The sequence below is a fragment of the Centroberyx gerrardi genome, chromosome 13 (assembly GCF_048128805.1).
Source record: "Centroberyx gerrardi isolate f3 chromosome 13, fCenGer3.hap1.cur.20231027, whole genome shotgun sequence".
NCBI classification, from domain to species: domain Eukaryota; kingdom Metazoa; phylum Chordata; class Actinopteri; order Beryciformes; family Berycidae; genus Centroberyx; species Centroberyx gerrardi.
In genome coordinates, this window is record NC_136009.1 from 5,400,804 (window position 1) to 5,419,807 (window position 19,004).

General features: G+C 42.9%; 1 protein-coding gene and 1 pseudogene across 2 annotated transcripts; one reads left to right on the forward strand and one right to left on the reverse strand.

The window, feature by feature from the left end:
- Nucleotides 1-9,912, reverse strand: cryz (crystallin, zeta (quinone reductase)). Of its 2 annotated transcripts, none has more exons than XM_078287769.1 (8): nt 9,826-9,912; nt 4,857-5,009; nt 4,604-4,767; nt 1,922-1,973; nt 1,498-1,647; nt 1,143-1,244; nt 947-1,042; nt 1-777 (listed from the first exon to the last, which is right to left on the reverse strand). In XM_078287769.1, the coding sequence occupies exons 1-8, from the start codon at nt 9,844-9,846 to the stop codon at nt 616-618; spliced, it is 900 nt and encodes a 299-aa protein (XP_078143895.1). In that variant the 5' UTR covers nt 9,847-9,912; the 3' UTR covers nt 1-615. The 2 variants fall into 2 exon arrangements, with proteins under 2 accessions (XP_078143895.1, XP_071762377.1); XM_071906276.2 differs by lacking the exon at nt 9,826-9,912 and adding an exon at nt 5,998-6,203.
- Nucleotides 9,913-11,093: 1,181 nt separating this feature from the next.
- LOC139917186 (peptidyl-prolyl cis-trans isomerase pseudogene) lies at nt 11,094-11,999 on the forward strand (annotated as a pseudogene).
- The last annotated feature ends 7,005 nt before the right edge of the window (nt 12,000-19,004 follow it).

The following is a 19,004-nucleotide window of genomic DNA, read 5'->3' on the forward strand; positions in this document are numbered from 1 at the left end:
ACTATCTTTTCACAGGATTTCAAAATGAGGATGTCATATGCTGATGTTTTATTATTCATATTCTAAAGTGCCAATGAAATCAACAAAAGGAATAAAGCTGTTCTATTAAAGCAACAGTTAGTAGTTGAGACATTGTCCATATTGGTAGAAAATCATATATATTATTAAAGTGCAGCAAAGATCACATTTGGGGATTTTGGTCTCTAGATCAGCTAATTTCACATCATCTGCATTCGACACCATTCAAATTCTGGCTAGTGAGGACAATATTACACAAGCCCAGTCTGAGATTTACTTGCCATGGGCTTAGAGGCCTTCATTCAGCACTTGCAAGCCATTCCATATACTTCCATAGCTGTAGTAATAGTAAAAATACATAATAGAACTGTCTCAAAGCACTTGAAAGGGATTTTGAAAGCAATGGTTTCATACCCCATTGACTTTTTTTTTCTTGTACTTTGGCCTTCAACCCTTCTAGCAAAATTGCATGGAAAGTTCCAATGGAAGGAACTACTATTATCATGGGTTTTAAACTGAATTAAAGCTTAAGAAACACTTGTTGGTTCAAGCATGTCCCCTGTATGGTGACCTTTGACCTATGAGTGAGTCACATGATCACACGGTCAGCACCATCTTCCCGGCGGCCCCGGGACACTCGATGATGTCGTGGTGGGCCTGGGCCGCCATCTCGAGCGAATACTGCCGACCCACGACCGGACGCAGCCAACCGGCTTCCATCCCCGCGTAGAGCGCCGCCCCGCACTCCTTCTTCTCCTCCTGATGGGTGAGAGAGAGAGAGAGAGAGAGAGAGAGAGAGAGAGAGAGAGAGAGAGAGAGAGAGAGAGAGAGAGAGAGAGAGAGAGAGAGAGAGAGCAATGAAACCTAGTAAATTTGAAAGCCACATACAGCCAATATGAGTGTGTAAAACTACATCTTCGCCTCCTACCGGTGTAGCGAAGAAAAGGGCCACTCCCATGATGCTGCTCTCTTTAGCCATGGTGTCTCTGGGGTTGATCTCTATAGAGCCTCTGCTGCCCACTACCTGCAGAGAGACAGAGAGAGAGAGACAGAGAGATGGAGATATGGTGCTACACCAGGCAGCTATAGTATAGAGCTATAGCATAAACTCTAGTCCTACTGACCGAGACTCGTCCTCCATAGGCCAACATCTGCAGGTCTTTACTGAGGTTGACATTGGACAGCATCTCTACAATCACATCTACGCCACGGCCCTCTGTAGTTTTCTGGAACACACACACACACACACAGACAAATAGTGGTATGTCATCAATAAATGTGCTTTGATCACTATTTTTCGCATTATTTCTTTATCGACAATAAACTTTTCCACTTTAAATGAGAATAATTGGATGGAAACCAGCTTCCGTTTGTCATTTCTGTGGTGAAATGCTCGGTGAGCTCCATTCCTCAGGACTAGTTCCTTTCCCTCTGGTGTCCCTACTGTGTGTGTGTGTGTGTGTGTGTGTGTGTGTGTACCATGATTTTGTCCGTATAGCCCTCTTCTCTGTGGTTGAAGGCCAGGTGAGCTCCGTTGCTGACGACCAACTCCATCCCCTCTGGTGTCCCTGCTGTTCCTAACACCCTCAGACCTAGAGCGCGGGACAACTGGCACGCCGCTATACCCACCTACACACACACATACACACATACACACACACACACACACACACACACACACAAGCCAGAAACCATTTGGATGTTTCTAGACTCAGTTTACCCACCTTTTTTTTTGATGATTAAGCTGACATACATCTTTTATGAGGTAAATTTATAGTATACATCATACATCATCGTGAGTAGTATCAAACTGATGTACGTTATATAAGGATAGGGTTTTTTAAGAGAAATGAGACAGAAAGAAAGAAAGAAAATAGAGAGACGGAGAGAAAGCTGGTCTCACCCCTCCACTGGCTCCATGGATGAGGACAGTCTCTCCAGCTTTGGCGTGGGCTCTGCAACACACAGCAGACGGAAACACTTTATAGTCGTAACACTGGAGCATTTGGGATGAAGTGTCTCGCTCAATCCTTGGCTAGATTATATCATCTGAACCCCTAGAGCCGAGGCATAGAGTCAATCTGGACCTTGAAGTGTGTTGGCTAGCTGAAAACAGCTGGAAGTGTGCTGGATTCAGGTGGAAAGGTTTAGAAAAAAAACTAAGAAAGAGTTCATCTTTTAAAAGTGTTTGCCATTTGACCACCAGATGTCACTATTTACTCTCCTCCATTCATTTTGATGGAGGGAAATTGGGAATAAACAGTAAGAGTGAGCTTAAAAAGTATAATGAATATCAAAAGAATAAATACATCACATCTCCTGTACATTAGGAATAATATAAAAGCATATATAACCCTTTAATTACACTGTTATCACCGCTGATTTATCAAGCCAACAGTTTGGCTCAAAATCCTGAATCTGTGATGATGACATAACTGGAGGTCATGGAGATGCACTGTACAAACTGCCTGAAACACACACTCTCCATACACACAGATCAAACACACTCTCACACTACACTTTCTGGTGAAAAGGGATCACAAGGCTGTCGACTGCTGCCTCACTAGACCACTGTGGTGTGACATCATTGGGTTAGGTTTGGCTGTGAAGGAGGTAAGGGGTAAATGGTGTTAATGAACAAAGAGCTTTGGAGGCTTGGTTTCACAGCACACAGCCAACACTGTTTACAAGGCTGCACTCAGCACGGATGGAGAATTGCAAGTTGGACAAAGTCAGTGTAGGTTACAAAGCGGGCTGTGATGAATAATAGGACCATGAAAAAACATACTGTGGGTCACAGTCACTGGGCAAAGTTGCTATAACATTACCTAAATTGATGGTCACATATGGCCTCAAGTGAATGTTTGAATGTTGATGAGAGTCCTTATGTTAAGATTATTTTGAAGGTTATGCTAATTGTATTTCTTTTTTAAGAAGGTATTTATTAGGATTTTAATTTTAATTGTCAAAACTGTAGAGAAAAAACAGCTGAGCAAAATATTTCAATAAGTTCAATAAGGGAAAACAAAAGAAAGAAAAAAGAATGGAAAACAAACAAACCAAAAAATAAACTAACAAATAAATACATGAAGATAGACAGATAGACAGATAGATAGATAGATAGATAGATAGATAGATAGACAGACAGACAGTAAACGAAACAATAAAATCAATCAATTAGGTCGTCCTCGGACGAGTCCTCCAGCGGCGTTTCCAGTCATCTCGATCCTCCATGCATCTGGCTAGCTCGCCAGTACTTTCCGCCCCTGCATCTTTCTTTAGTACATCCACGTACGTTGGTGTGGGACGCCCTCGTGATCGATGCCCGTGTGTTGGCTCCCACAGCACCAGTTTGCTGGCTGGGAGCTCCCGGTGTCTCTGGCAGTGACCGGCTAGCCTCATTCTCCTGGATGCCATCTTCTCACTCAACCTTGGTAACCCCCCATACAGATGCTTGTTGGTAACGTGCTCGTTCTGGTCGATGTTTAGTACTGCTCGCAGCATTCTGGTGTAGCACCCATCCAGGGACTTCTGCAGGGTGGGCTTCAGGGTCCAGCATTCACAGCCATATAGGAGAACGGACTCTACTGTCGCAGAGAAGAAGCTGAGCTTGATATGTCGGGGGAGGTTGGGGTTCCACACACTGGCCATGCCGTTCAGAGCCTTCCATGCGAGCGCCTTCCTCACTTTGACGATCTGACGAGTTGACCCATGAGCCCAGGTATTTGAAGTCATTGACTTCTTTCAGAGCAATGCCTTCTGTTGTCGTTAGAGGTGGATGGTCCGGGAGGATGTTGTAGGTGATAACCTCAGCTCCTGTGCCTGCTCCATACGGTCAGATAGCAGGCTGATGTCATCCGCATAGTCTAGGTCCGTTAGGACTACAGCAGGGAGTCGTCTAGACCTCCTAGGTGTAATAGTGAGGCCGAGTTCCTGCTCCCGTCCACTGATGGCTTGCCTAAGTGCATAGTCCAGGACTATAATGAAGAGGAAGGGAGCGAGGGTGTCCCCTTGCAACACCCTCGCCAAGATGTCAAACTCCTCGCTGTTGCCGTCTGGGGTCACCACCTTGGCTCTTGTATCCGTGTACATGGTCCCTATGGCCCGGAGTAGGTTGGGAGGGACACCGTAAGCCTTGAGTATCTTCATCATCACGCCTCTGTGTATCGCGTCAAATGCCTTTTTGAAATCGATAAAACACAGCACCGCTGTCAGGTTGTTCTTTTTCACCTCCTCGATGATCCTCCTTAAGGCCAAGATCTGGGCTACGGTGGTTCTTCCCTCTCAAAAGCCATTTTGGTTCTCTCTCAAGTGGGGGTCGATGGCGCACCGTATCCGGTTTAGTATCATGCGGTTGTACATAAAAACCCAGCTAATAACAGTATATGAGAGAATGAGGGCTTATGCCATGTGACAAAGACAGTCAAACCTATAACATCTGGTACTGTTTGCACCTTCAGCCGGTGAGCTACCAGGACTGGGGTTCTTGCACTTTTTCAACCATGGAGCCCAATAAAATCCTATAGTTTCTGAAGCTGTAAGAGAACCAGGCTCATGAACACATGATGGGTTACTGTTATCCTACTTGTGAAGCAGCGCTCTGTAGGCGGTGAAGTAGGGGGTTCCTATGGCGGCTCCCTGGGTGAAGTGGAGAGCATCGGGCAGTCTGTGGACAGAGTCATCTGCCGCGACGGCGAACTCTGCATAACCTCCTGACTCTGTGGCTGTGGTGAAGACACGATCCCCCACCTGCAAAACACACACACATCTACACATCTAACCTACATACAACATATAACATCATAGCTTTAGACAGGTTTGGATGCTTTAAGTCGTACCTTAAATGCGGTTACTTCCTCCCCAACAGCTTCCACCACCCCGGCCACGTCACTCCCGGGTGTGTATGGCAGGGCAGGCTTACGGCCGTAGGTCCCAGCACGGATGTAAGTTTCCACAGGGTTCACTCCACACGCATAGACACAGATCAACACCTACATCAGAGCATAGATATGACAGTACATCACTACTTTTTTCTGCGGATGTTTTTCCTGTGTTCACCTCCCTGGTCAACATTCCTATAGAGACCTACAGTATAGTGTGTCAGTTATACTCAATAGTGAGTTTATATGACCTTACAGTACTCATTTTGTCTCTCTCCCATCTCCTATAGTATCGTTCTTGCAGTTCTATTATAGTTCTATAGCTACTTGCAGCATTCTGGTCTGATTGTGAGGAGAGAAAGTCACGCTAATGTCCATTCAGAAATGTGGCAGTTTAATGTTACCTTGCTTATCGACCATGGTATATACTCCATGGAATATGACTCAATACCTTGTCTGAATCATTAGGAGCCACTCTTCAATTCGGCATACCCATAATCCACCAAATACAACCCATTAAAACAAAAACCTCAACTTTTAGAATTGGTTCACACTGCTTACCACGGTCCACCGCGGTGTATTTTGGTGAGGCTTGTGGGAACAGAGTAGTCAAAGCTGTCCTAAAGTTGAACTTTTACTGAAATAGCTGTTGCTTGGCGTAAAGAGTACACGCCGAATTGAAAAGTGGCATCTGCCAGTTCAGAAAAAGTACACAGTCATGTTCTATCATTTATGTAGTTTGCCGAAATGCAAAAAAAAAAAAATCAAAATGCCCGATTGTTGAATGAATTTTAGCGTACGGGCTAGCGTCTTGTCGTGCTCAATAGTGTTTATAGTAAACTTATAGTGCATATTGTATATTTTATCTCATATGCTATCACTATAACAGTCCTGTAAGATTCCTACAAGATTCCTACAGGGACTTGCAGCTATTATGTAACATTTGTACAGTATCCCTCTACATTATGCTACTACAGTTAATTTACGTAAGGGTAGGACAACGGCTAAAACGAAGTTAAAACGCCACCTGACAGTAAGACGATAACCAACAGTATTTACTCACTGGTAAACCATTCACCAGTAAACTTTGTGCCCTCACCTGTCTGTCTTCGGGCTCTGGCACATGAACATACGAGCACAGTCTGAGGACGGACGGAGCTCCAAACTTACTGACTCGGATGGCTCTCATCAGCCCGGGGCTTGTCATGTCTGCAGTGCGGGCTGTGGACCGTTAATATAAAACCTGCTTGCTGTGGACACACAAACCAGCCTGGGACAGACCATGGATGTATTAAACTAGGGACCTCCTTGCTAGGGACAGAGTAGTGTAGCAGTCTTCTTTTTCTTCTACAATTTGCGACAGTTTAAATGCTTCCAGTCATACTACTGCCCTCTGTCGGTCAGAAACAAAAGGTTCACTTCCACTACATCAGCCAATGGGGAAAAATAAAGCCATTCCCCCTTTTACTCCAATTCCACTCTTCCATACCTCCGCCAAGGAGGTTAAGTTTTCGGTGCCGTTTGTTTGTTTGTTTGTTTGTCTGTTTGTTTGTCTGTTAGCAGGATTACGGAAAAACTACTGGCCCGATTTTCAATAATAATAACGGCCCGATTGCAATAATAGCACGAACCTTGGCGGAGGTCTGCGCTCTCCGAGTGCCCTTCTAGTTTATACTGCGAAACTCTGCTCTGTCCAGTTGAACCCTAAAATCCTCTTTCTCTCTTTATCTGCTCCTTTAATATCCTACAGGCATATTAAACTCTCATTAAAACATCTTCAATCATGCTGGTCCCACCGGTGGGTCCATCATTACAAATGCAAGTTGCGCGGCCACGCTTTGTTCAAACCCACATAACTTTATTCTAGATTCTAAAGTCAAGATCTCAAGGTTTCCAAAGATACCAAATATGTCGTGCTGAATTACAGGGAAACGTGTGTAAAATGATGCACAAGACATCTAGATGTTTTCCATTTGATGTAATGGTGCAGTCATAAAAATATGGCGCCTTGGGTTTGAATATTTCACTCAGTAGGTAGAAGTGTGATATAGCTTCAAAGAAGCGTTGGAACAAACAGATACAGAATATGGATGTAATGGACAAAATGTGTTTTCTAACTTTGAAGCTACTTAAAGGGAAATTTGATGGGGAAAGTCAGAGTTCAAGGAATTCAGGTCAAGCCTCTGATGCACTGATCTTCAAAGCCAAAAAGGCAGCTGCAGAATCAGAGCATGACAGCAGTTTGGTCTGACATTCTCCATTCACCATAATGCCAAAATGATTGGCTACAGTTCAGAGGCAAAGACTGATGATCCCTCTGTGATCTGCAAGCCTTGTTGGATTTCAAGATGCGCAACATAAAAAGCAAACCCTGTTTTTCTGCTCTCTTGGTCCTTAGATCCATCAGTGAAAATCTTTTTATTATATTATCAGAAGTGAGGAGTCGAGTCACATGACTTGGACTCGAGTCAGACTCAAGTCACAGTTTTAACTGCTTGAGACTTGATGCATGAAGAAGAAGACTTGAGACTTGACTTGGGTTCTGGTGACTTGGGACTTGACTCTGACTTGTACTTTGATGACTTGAAAAGGTTTCTAAAGTCTTGACTTGAGATCTTGTGTTTGTGTAAATGACTTAGATTGAAAGTGATGAGATTTGTTCCAGCAGACGATTGAATTTAAATTCTATTTTCTGAATTTGTATGGAATGATTTAATTTATTGAAGTTGAAACTGATGATAGAAATCAAACTCATGACGCTCTTACCAAGTTTGTATCCTATTAAAACCATATTGCATTGAAAAGTCCTAGATATTTAGTTTTCTTTAAGATATTAAATTGATACTGGACTTGATTTGTTCTGACTTGACTTGCTTTTAAAAAGCCCTCAATATCTAAATCCGCAAGGCACTGACATCTTTTTCCCATAATCAGCAAAATAGGGAGATCTATCTCTGTTTCTGGTAGAAGACAAAGGGAAACAGCTGCCACTACACAGAGATAATCAAATTAGTTCCTTGCTTTCTAGCCCATACATTTACACGACGCAGGAAATTACCACTCTTGGTCTTACTCTTTGCAGAAGTGTCATCAAGTAGACATTTAGCAGAGAAGCAGTGGTTAAACCCACTCATTTCGACCCAATAGTGCAACCTCAACAAAAACGTAAAAAAGTACAAAAGACTCTCTCCCATTTCCACCTGCAATGGTGGCAGTGGTGAGGATCTAAAAGCACCACAGCAAATTCTTAAAGCCATTCAACTGGCCAGAATTCTACAGCAGAATCAAATATACATCCATAATCTAATACTGATCTATCATACCTGGTTATGTATGGTCTTCCTCTCAGCTCCCCAGTCACATCCAGCTAAACTTCTGAGAATATTTATTACTTGTTCACATTTGTCATTTTTCAACATGGACTTTCCAAGTGAGCTTTTCATCCAGCCAAACACCAAGGCCCGGGTCTACTGAAGGTTTGCGCCAGTGCAAATCGCATTGCGGGTGCTAAAACTTTGTTTTCTGATCTACTAAGCCAGCACACAGGGCATTTGCGCCTGAAATCATGGGTTGATCTGTGTGCGTCGTTTTTTGCGGTTTGGTCTAATTGCATATGCATTTGTGGGTGGTCCAAGGCTGAGGCGCAAAATAAAGGGAGGGATTTATGGGAATTGGCAGTGGACGTGATAAGAGGCGGTTGCTGTTATCGCCTGTCGTTTGCGCACGGAATTTAAGACCTAGTCTCATCATTTTGCGCATAGGATAGCTCTGCCGAAACTGTCTCTGGAACCGGCTCCAAGACCAAAGTGACACAGTCATCTACACGGCATAACATGCAGTCATTAGACCGCAGGATTTAAACGAGGATGCTGACTTATAAATGTACAATTTAAGCCTCATTGGCAGAGCAGCAGAATGCGCACTCAACATGCAGACTATTACCTAAATATACAAAAAGGAAAAGTCGCACGCTCTTCTCTGGATTTGCTCACACTTATTATGAGCCAATATCTCCGCGACATTGCCTTGATGAAAACAATGCAGCTAAAACATGTGTGCGTAATAACTGTCACCGCAGTGGAGAGGTGTGTGCGCGGCTTCTCCAGCTATAACCACACCTTCACCAGGTCTCCATCCCTCCCGCACTGCCACCTGCGTCAGTCAGGCTCTCCTGCTGCTCCTCCAGGGAATTAAGGCTCCTCTTTGGCGTTATTTGTAGTAAGCATTTTGGTTCACCTCCTCATATCATACCAGCGCTTTTTATCTTGCTTTAGCTTGTGGTGCCCAATTGCATCCACTTTATGTCGTTCCAGTGATTTTTTTACGCGCGGGTAAAACATCTCTTCTCTGCAGCTCTTTGGGGTTTTCTCTGCCATCAACACTTCCAGCTCCACTGCAGAGACATTTGTGCTTCTTTTGCCCATCATTACGTTGCCGCTAATGGGCTATTGTGCGCATTGCTTGGCCCTTATATTAGCGCAGTCGCAATTCTAATTAATTATCTGCGCGCCCTACTTCAAAAAATACCTTGCGCTTGCGGTATCAATTGCACCCGCAATTGCTTTTGCGCTGCGCCGGGAATTGCGACATGTTAGTAGATCCGGGCACAAGAACCTTAAATACTTACAATTTCTCTAGAAGAGAACCATCGGCCAATCCTAAGACAGGCAGCTTTTTCTTGAGCCCCAAAATCATCTTCTACGTACATACAAATTCCAACCAATAAAAACATCACCGATTTTTTAATAATCCCGCCCCTCCCATCAAATAAAACTGTTTCTCTCCTTTTTTTTAATTTTTAAATTTATTATTATTTATTAGTGGCTTTTTGCCTTTATTCGACAGGACAGTAGAGACAGACTTAAAGACAGGGCAGAGGGAAGGGATGACATGCAGCAAAGCGGTTGAGCATCTAAAAATAGCCTACCTTTTTTACACACCTGTGCATCCTCCACCGAAGGAGACTTCAGGAGCCGCTTCTCTCGTCTCCTCCACCGTTGGGACAGCAAGCAACATTGAGGCACCAACATCAGTCTCTGGTTCACAGAGGAAAGGGGGAGGTAGTGGAAACAGAGGAAAGGAGCTTTGGGACGCACCCAGCGAGCGTCTCCTATCCGGCGTATTGACATTTTTTACCTGAGGAGGGCAGAAATACGCCTCTGATGTGTCTAGTCTGAAAAAAATCTACAGGAAGAAGAGGAATGAAAAAAACAAAAAGGAGGAGGATGATCTCTTGTCTGGATCTACAGCTGACGGAGAAAAAGAGAGAATGGAGAGAAATGGGAATAGATAACACTGGAGACTTATTGAATGACTATGTTAAGATACATTTTTATAAGTATATGAATATTTATACTGGTGGATCTAAAGAGGCAAGCCACAGACATGTTGGATCTAACTGAGTTCACTAGAATTATGTAAAATAATTAATAATAGACTATCTGTATTTACAGCTGAGATGATTGCGATGATCCTTGCTTTGCAATAAGAAAGTTGTGCTTTGTTCAGACAGTCATAACCAGCTTGACCGCAACAGAAACAGTGATGGGTGATCTAATGATGGAAACTTCCATGACAAATCTTTACAGAGAATGGGAATTGATATTCAGATATGATGGATACCTGCCCCAGTGCCCATAAATACTGAAATTATCATTTGGAAGAGATGTCGCAAAATCATTGGCAAGAATTACAGTCATGGACTCACGGCAAGAGAAATGAAACATAGATAATAAAGTAAGGAAATACTACAGCATACAGAAATCTATTGAGGTGAAACCCTTCAAAGGGAAAAACAGAAAGCCAGTTTCTCTAGACTAAGATTTGGACATACAGGGTTAAACTCAACTATTTTTCTAATGTCAAAATTCAGATAAATGTGATAGTTGTAGTGTTCCAAAAGATGTAGTACTTAAAAAACAAAAGGCAATGTGATGTATAAAGACAAGACATTCTATGACAACATGAAAAAAAAATGGACAGGAATGGAAATTGAAAGGGATTCTAGGAATGGGTGAGGAAGTGTGGGAATGCAGCAGCTCCCTTTTTGACTTTCTATGGGGTAAAAGAACACGACACACTCCGCCGGTGTAGTAGGTGGCGGCACGCACCTTTCGTGTTGGTTGCAGTATTCCAGAGAAGAAGATGAAGACTTGTTTTGCGTCTCTTATTTTGCTGTCTTCCTTCATTCCTCCCCACTCTGCGCACCACGCCTTTTCGGTTCCTTGTGGTCCAGCCTGTCTCCGCGCCGAAAAGCTCCACAATCCTCCTCCTCCCCTGCTGAAATGGCCTTGCCACGAGTCTTCTTCGACCTGACCGCCGACGGCACGCCTCTGGGCCGGGTCATCATGGAGCTCCGCGCCGACATCGTGCCCAAGACCGCCGAGAACTTCCGTGCCCTTTGCACCGGAGAGAAGGGCTTCGGCTACAAGGGCTCCATCTTCCACCGCATCATCCCGGGCTTCATGTGCCAGGGCGGTGACTTCACCCACAACGACGGGACCGGAGGCAAGTCCATCTACGGCAGCGAGTTCCCCGACGAGAACTTCACCCTGAGGCACACGCGAGCAGGCATGCTGTCCATGGCCAACTCCGGACCAAACACCAACGGATCCCAGTTCTTCATCTGCACAGTCAAAACTTCCTGGCTGGACGGGAGGCACGTGGTGTTCGGCCAGGTGGTGGAGGGGGGAATGGACGTGATGCATAGGGTGGAGGCCGTTGGCTCCGAGAGCGGCAAGACCAGCGCCAAGATCACCATCGCCGACTGCGGACAGCTCTGAGCACCCAACGCTCCCTGTAGCCCCCAGCTTGTGTTTTGGGGGTTTTTTATTGAAAGAAATAGATGCAATGCAAATTCACATAGACATACAACACAAATGCACATAACACAAACAACAACAAAAATACACAAAAACTAGAGAATTCAATCCAACTGAAGTGACGTGGGGGTATTATAAATGAAAGACCATGTTTGCTCTAGAGTTTATGGTTGTTGCATTTTGCAATTGCATTAAAATATGCTTTCAAGTCACTTTTTAGGACATTGAAAGATGGTTTACTTGCTGACCATTTTGTTTTGTGAATCAGGTATCTTCCCAATAAAATGAGGAGATTGATTATAAAAGAGATTTCAGTGTCCATGTTGTCCTTTGTTGTGAGATTTCGTTGGTTAATTTTTACAAAGCCTTTGATATGGTTGAACACGCTTTTATGTTAGAAACATTGAAATTCTTTGAAATAGAAAATTATTTTCAGAAAGCTTTATAATAACTGCAACATCTTAATGAAATTAGGTCAAGGGACATCAAAGAGATTTGATATAAACCATGGAATCAAACAGGGTTGCCCAGTTTCTCCTTTTTTATTTTTGCTTGTTACACAGGTTATGGCTATTCATATTAACACAAATCCATTTAAAGGTAGCCTATTCAAATTAGAGATAGAGAGATTAAATGCTCGCAGCTTGCTGAAGGGACCATATTAACATTATTATGATTCTATGAAAAGCTATAGAATGTATTAAAGCCTTTTTTTATGTATCTGGACTATCTTTTAAGAAATGTGAACTGTTCTCTATTAAGTATTGTGACCTTACAACAATATTTGATATACCTGTTAAAGACATTGTCACTTATCTTGGAGTTAGGATTTATAAGCATCAAAAGAAAAGGGCTGATTTGAACTTTTTACCTATAAAAGACAAAATTAAGAATAAATTCAATATGTGGATTTATCTATTGGTGGCCGTATACTATTGTCAAAAATGGAAGGGTTAGATTAGTATATACATCCCTTGCATTAGATGTACCTACTTATGTAATCGAACAGGTTGATGCCAGTTTATTCAACTTTATCTGGAGGAACAAACCTCATTATTTAAGAAAATAAATGCTATGTCATGATAAGAAAGAGGGACGTATGAATGCTATAGATCTTAATTCTTCTAATAAAACCTTTAAAGTTAAATGGATTAAAAATTACCTCCAAAATAAAAGTAGCATCTGGAATATCATTACAAGCTTAGTTTTTCAAGAAGTTGGAGGTTTAGAGTTCCCTGTTGAAATGCCCCCAGAGGCTTGTTCCACCATGGAGATAAAACAGTATGGGGACATGTCATAGAGAATTCCTATTCTGGAATGGGACCATATGGCAGCCATCTTACCTGGGTCCACTTCTCAGCTGACTGTAATTGGAACCAATGGTGAAAGTGGCTTATGCTGCCATTTTCATGCTAATATTTTTTTATTTAAACATCACAATTTTTTATTTAGTGCATTGTGTGCAAGACAACTGTGTCTAAAATGGCACCAAACATGAGGCATTTTTGTAGTTTTTCGATAACAATAGCTTCACCGTGTGAGCTAATCATGTTTTCAATCATAAAGATTATCTTCTGGAAGTATTTTATGATGGTGCATTTACAAACTATATGAATCCTTTTTTCAAGAAGACTTAATAATTCTCAGGTTTCTTTGGTATTCTGAGTGGTTAGAGTATAAATGAAATTATGCTTAAAAATGATTTTTAATCTCTGAAATTATCTATTGTTGTGGCAACAGACAGACTATGTTGGCAGCAATTGAATATGACCAACACTGAAACACACCTAACAATACACACAGATTGAAAAATAGACACAAAAAAAATGCCACTGTGATTTAAAATATTAATAGTGATTAGTGTGACAGCTTTAAGCCAACTTAATCAGGTGACAATGGACAGTAGTATATGTGTGTTTTTTAAACTTTACTGGCATGACAAGCTTAGCATTAAGATTACAATGCATAGAAAGAAATAATGAACATAGATTCCTTCATGTAAACAAGTTTACTCTGTCCGTGATCACAAGTCGATATTTGTCTCTTCGAACATGAAGGTGCGTCTCGACAGAAATTCATTTGATTAAAAAAAAATCTTGCGCATTTTTAGCAGCCGCACAGCTACTGAGTGACTATGGAAACACTATAGAAAACGCTATAGAATGTATTTTTAGCATGGCGGGTCACAATTTTACTGTGGCGTCTAACAGCTAACTAGCTAACATTACACAACTCCAGTCCGTTGGCTACTACTAGCCAGAAATGTTGTCTCAGTTAAAGTTAGTATATTAAACAGCCTCTATCTTCTCTATACTGACGAGTGGAAGGTGATGCCAGCCTCTCTGGTGTCTTTGGTCCTTTTAGTGCAGCAATTAGGTACAAATCAGGACAACCGTGGTTGCTGCCCATAGGCAGTTGTTGTAGTTACAGGTAAACTGGACCCAGGTGGCAGAGGATTATCCTATCAGTTGCACTTGTTAGCCTTGCTGCCAATTTGGTATGGTGGCCGACCGTGGTACTGACCTCAAGACTTGAGGTCAAGACCAAGACAAGACCCAGACAAAAAAGTCTTGTTCTCGAGACCGGTCTCAAGACTTACAACTCTGGAAATGAGCCATTTATTTAGACTGTGTTTAAATATGTTGTAGGTTTTACTATTGCGTATGTGTAGTGGCAGGGTATTCCAAAGATGTGCGGCTCTCACTGAGAAAGCTGACTGACCAAAAGAGCTTTTTCTGAATGGAATGATACAGTCATCTCTCAATGTAGATCTAGTAGACCTGCTACTTTGTGAATTGTGCTTAATGAAATCATTCAGAGGAGGTGGGGCTAAACCATGAAAAACTTTAAAAACAAGACAAGCATCTACAAATGTTATAAGATTATCCCAACTCATAAGATCATGCTTGGAGAGAATCGCGCACTAGTGTTAACTCTTTTTGTCAAGCACTTTAAGAGCCTGTTTACACACCCTTGAAACAGGTTTTAGAGTGGCACTGCTGGCTTGTGCCCAACTGGTTAGGCAGTGAGTCAAGCGTGGGAGGATAGGATGAAAATATAATTTGGCAGCCACTATGTAGGAGCAGCTACCTTTGTAAAGAGCATGCAGACTGTTTTTTTAACATTCAAGTGCAAGCATGTCTCTAAGCTATTTGGATACACTAACCATTTTCATTACCTGGTTCTTCTAAGTAACTCAAACAAAAGTAGCAAGGAACTGAAGCTGCATTTAAGCTTGGGAGGAATGTGAAAGAACATTATAAGATTGAATGAGCAGAAATGCTTGTGGAAAACTGTCTCTGAAGATTGTTTTTTTTGTTTTTTTTACTGTTCTTTAGTGTTCCAAGTAGACCTGGCAGTTTTTCCAACCCCAGATTGTGACTTTCCAGAGGTTTATTTATTCACAAAACAAGCCCATAAATAGGCCAGGGAATAATTATTTATGTGACAATTAACAATTGGTCACATTTAAAAGGGTTTATAAATATTTCATCTTTTCAAATGTAGTTATTGTGTATACTGTATCCTTCATTTTCTTTTACTTGAAGCTTATCAGTTCCTTTGTACCTTTAATTCAAAGCTTGATGCTCCAGTATTTATTTGATTAGATATTCTTTAATCTACTGATAACTTGTCTATCAAGAGCAAAAGTATTTCTACATTGCGTTCTTTTTTTTCAATGTTTGGGAGCATTCAGTTGTTAATGCATAACTTCTAAAGGTTATGTTAAAGTTTATAATCCAGTTATAGCCTTCTGCCATCTGAGTACTTGAAGTTTGAAACTGCATCATTTTCAACATTGTTGCAAAACCTTCTTCAGAAGAACTACTAACTGCTGGGTTCATACAGATTTAGGAAAAGTAAAAACAGGGATATTTCCTTTAAAATGTAGTAGCATATGTAGAAACTGAATGAGCATGAATTATTGAGGGGCAGATGATTATGAATTTTAGGAGATTCCTTTACTCTCTGCTCTGCACGGCCCCGCCCCTCGCCCACCAAACTGTCCGATCCCACGCGTCGCTCCCACCTGCAGCTCGCTCGCTCCCGACCTGCTCACTTGCGCGGCCGGGCTCGCTCGTCGGCGCTCTCCTCCTGGCGGGAGTACGTGAGCGCTGCTTGCGCGTGGGCTGGGAAGCAAACGAGGAAGAACATTTTTGGGGGGACGTGAGCAGCTTTCGTTCAAATGAATGGGCGGCCTTTTTTTCGTTCATCTTCCAGATGTCCTTGGTTTGTTCCCATGCTTGTTCCACACTCGGCTTCGATTTCGGTGACGGGAAGTAAACAAACAGGCAGTGTTTACGTACTTCCCCTTCTCGTCTATTCGTAGCCCACCCAGGCAGCTATACCCCAATGCCGCAATCTTATTATTGCAGCGTCCCTAGTTGCTCCAACAACAAACAAAAAAACCCTTATCGATGACTTCCCAAAGGATCCAAACGCACGAGCTCAATGGACTAAAGCCATTAGAAGAGAAGAGGGTCCCACATTTAAGATCATCCGTGGGACATTTACACAACCCCCTAAGGTCGGACCCGGGTCAGAAATGGGACTGTTCCTTCTAGGTTCGTCTTTTTTAGCATTACCAAACTTATTAGTTTGGTAATTGTCAGTGAAGCACTAAATCATAACAATTAATACAAATGATTTAAATAATTAAATAATTTTCTTGAGCTGGCTAGTCTGTCTACTAACACAATACTCATTTGTTGATTCATATTGTTGATTTAGGCTAGCTAAATCTAGGTTAGGCTAGGAGTCAGTAGTCAGGAGCTTGTGCGTGTGTGTGTGTGTGTGTGTGTGTGTGTTTTTGACAGGGAGAGAGACTTAGCTGGAGTGAGCCTAATTTCAGAAGCCATGAATCCCGGCCATTCACTTGTCCTTGATTAGCCCTTATGTTTTATCATGCATTAAACATCTGTGAAAGATGCACAGTATTTATGGTTTTATGTTGGAATCGATAGTTAAGTAGGCTATTGTAACTCAAGTTCTATGAGCATAGGTGTAGCCTTCTAACAGCTTCGCTATTGGTTTACCCATGGTGCACTAGTGCGCCTGCTGAACTTTTTTCATCTACACTCTCATCCAATCAGAATGAGGGCCGGTGGGTGCGCCCTCCTATATAATGCCAACACGCCCACTGCTCTGCTCCCATGTAAGTCTTCAGCGAGACCCAGGGAGACAGCAGGGCCGAAGTTAGAAGACTACGCCTATGCTCATAGAACTTGAGTTCCAATTCTTAACTATCATTGTATTTCGCATAGGCTTCGCCTTCTAACAGCTTCGCTATTGGTTTAGAGGTGAAGCCGGATATAGTCTGCTCCTTGCTGGATCCAGAGCGGACCCCTGATATACCAACAGTAGCACATAAGCAACTCAACATACTGACCCTTACTCACCGAGGTGAATAAGAGGATGGAGATATATTGATTACTATTGGAGAGGGATGTATTGTCACATCCTTGTCATGATAATCATTCATCTGACACAAGCCAAGCTGTGAATGAGTAGAGAAAGGTGTGTGAGGGGAAGAAACAAACACGTTACAGGTGTGTTCTGACAACCTTTATGATTATGGGTTGTGAAAGAAATCACTCCATAATAAAAACCCTATGACTCTCCAGCAGCCACACTAAGCACAGAGTGGGTTAGGGAGCCTTGTGACACATCCATCAGATAGAAGTGGATGAATGGACAGGGTGAGGACCAAGACGCCGCTGTACAGATGTCCTCCACTGAAACTCCCCTGAAAAGCACTGTGGAGATGGCTACACTCCGTGTAGAGTGAGCTCTGATTGACGGGGGTAGCGTGCGTCCTGCATTCACGTAGGCATGCGTGATGCCATCACACAGCCAGTGTGACAGCTGCTTTGGAGAGGGGTTTCCCCACTGATGCGTCACTGTAATGCACAAACAGCTGTTGTGTTGATCTGACAGCGGCTGTGCGCTCCACGTAGCACACCAGTGCGCGCACTGGGCAGAGTCTGTGGAGACTCTCCTCTCTCTCCTCCCTGTGAGGGAGAGGGAAGAAGGCGCTCAGGGTAATAGTGCGAGACCTGAATGAACTCCTAATATTTTTAGGAATTAATGTAGGGTTGGGTCTCAGCACTGCGCTGCTCCCATCTCCATTAATAGCCAGACAGCTCGGATGTATGGAGAGTGCGCATAAATCACTCACCAGTTTTGTTGACGGCAATGCCAGCAACAAGGCTGTCTTGATTGACAGCCATTTCAGAGATATTTGAGCAATAGGCTCAAACGGCTGATTGCCCAGAGCTTGCAGCACCAGAGGAAGATCTCACTGTGGCGTGAAGATGCGCGTTATAGGACGCTTCCTCCTCACACCCTGTAAGAAGCGGCGCACTAGAGGGTGACTGAACACCGACCTGTTTAGTTTAGTTTATTATTTGACAATTGATTAAAATACATTGTACATTATACATGCATTCTAAAATCATCAAGGAATACACAAAAAGTCACAGACTTATTTCCATTGTGGTCCTTGCTCTTAGACATACAGTGCACATAGGGACATACAGCACACATACAGTTCAAAAAAAAAATTTAATCTAGAATCCTTACAATAAAATGGTAAAAATGGTTGACAAGCATCTTAAAAATATAGTACACATTATTGCAAGGTCCCTTCCTGACCTGTCCCCTTACTCTAGGACCTTTTCCAGGAACCACCTTTTAACTTTAGCTTTAAAGTTGTTTAGGTTTGGAGTCTCTTTGATGGCCAATGGTAGCTTATTCCATTCATGAGGCCCTAGGAAAGCAAATGAACATTGGCCAATATTTCTTCTGCACCTTACTGAAAGCAGATTGACTAGGCTAGCTCTGGTTCTGTGGCTGTGGGCTTCTCCTACTCTAGAGAAATAGTTGGTGAGGTAATTGGGGGCCCTATCATTAACTATCCTGTGAACCACTGACAGTCTAAGTTGTGTCTCCGAAGCCTTCGTGACACAAGGAGATGGCTGAGGCATAAACCTTCAATGAAGAAAGTGCAAGGTTTCTGTCAAACAGCATTTGGAGAAAAGTGAGGATGTCATTAACAGGACATATGACAGGATTGATCCCCTTATCCTCACACCAGCGCTGGAAAGAGCCACTTTCCTGTGTAAAGGGCTGTAGTTGAAGCCGCTCGGGCACTATGAATAGTGTTAATCATGGCAGGCGGCAGCCCTTGCCGCTCTAACCTGTCCCTCTCAGGAGCCAGGCCAATAGGCAGCTGGCCGATGGCTCCGTCTGCTTGAGACAGAGCTCCCATGCGCCACGGGATTGG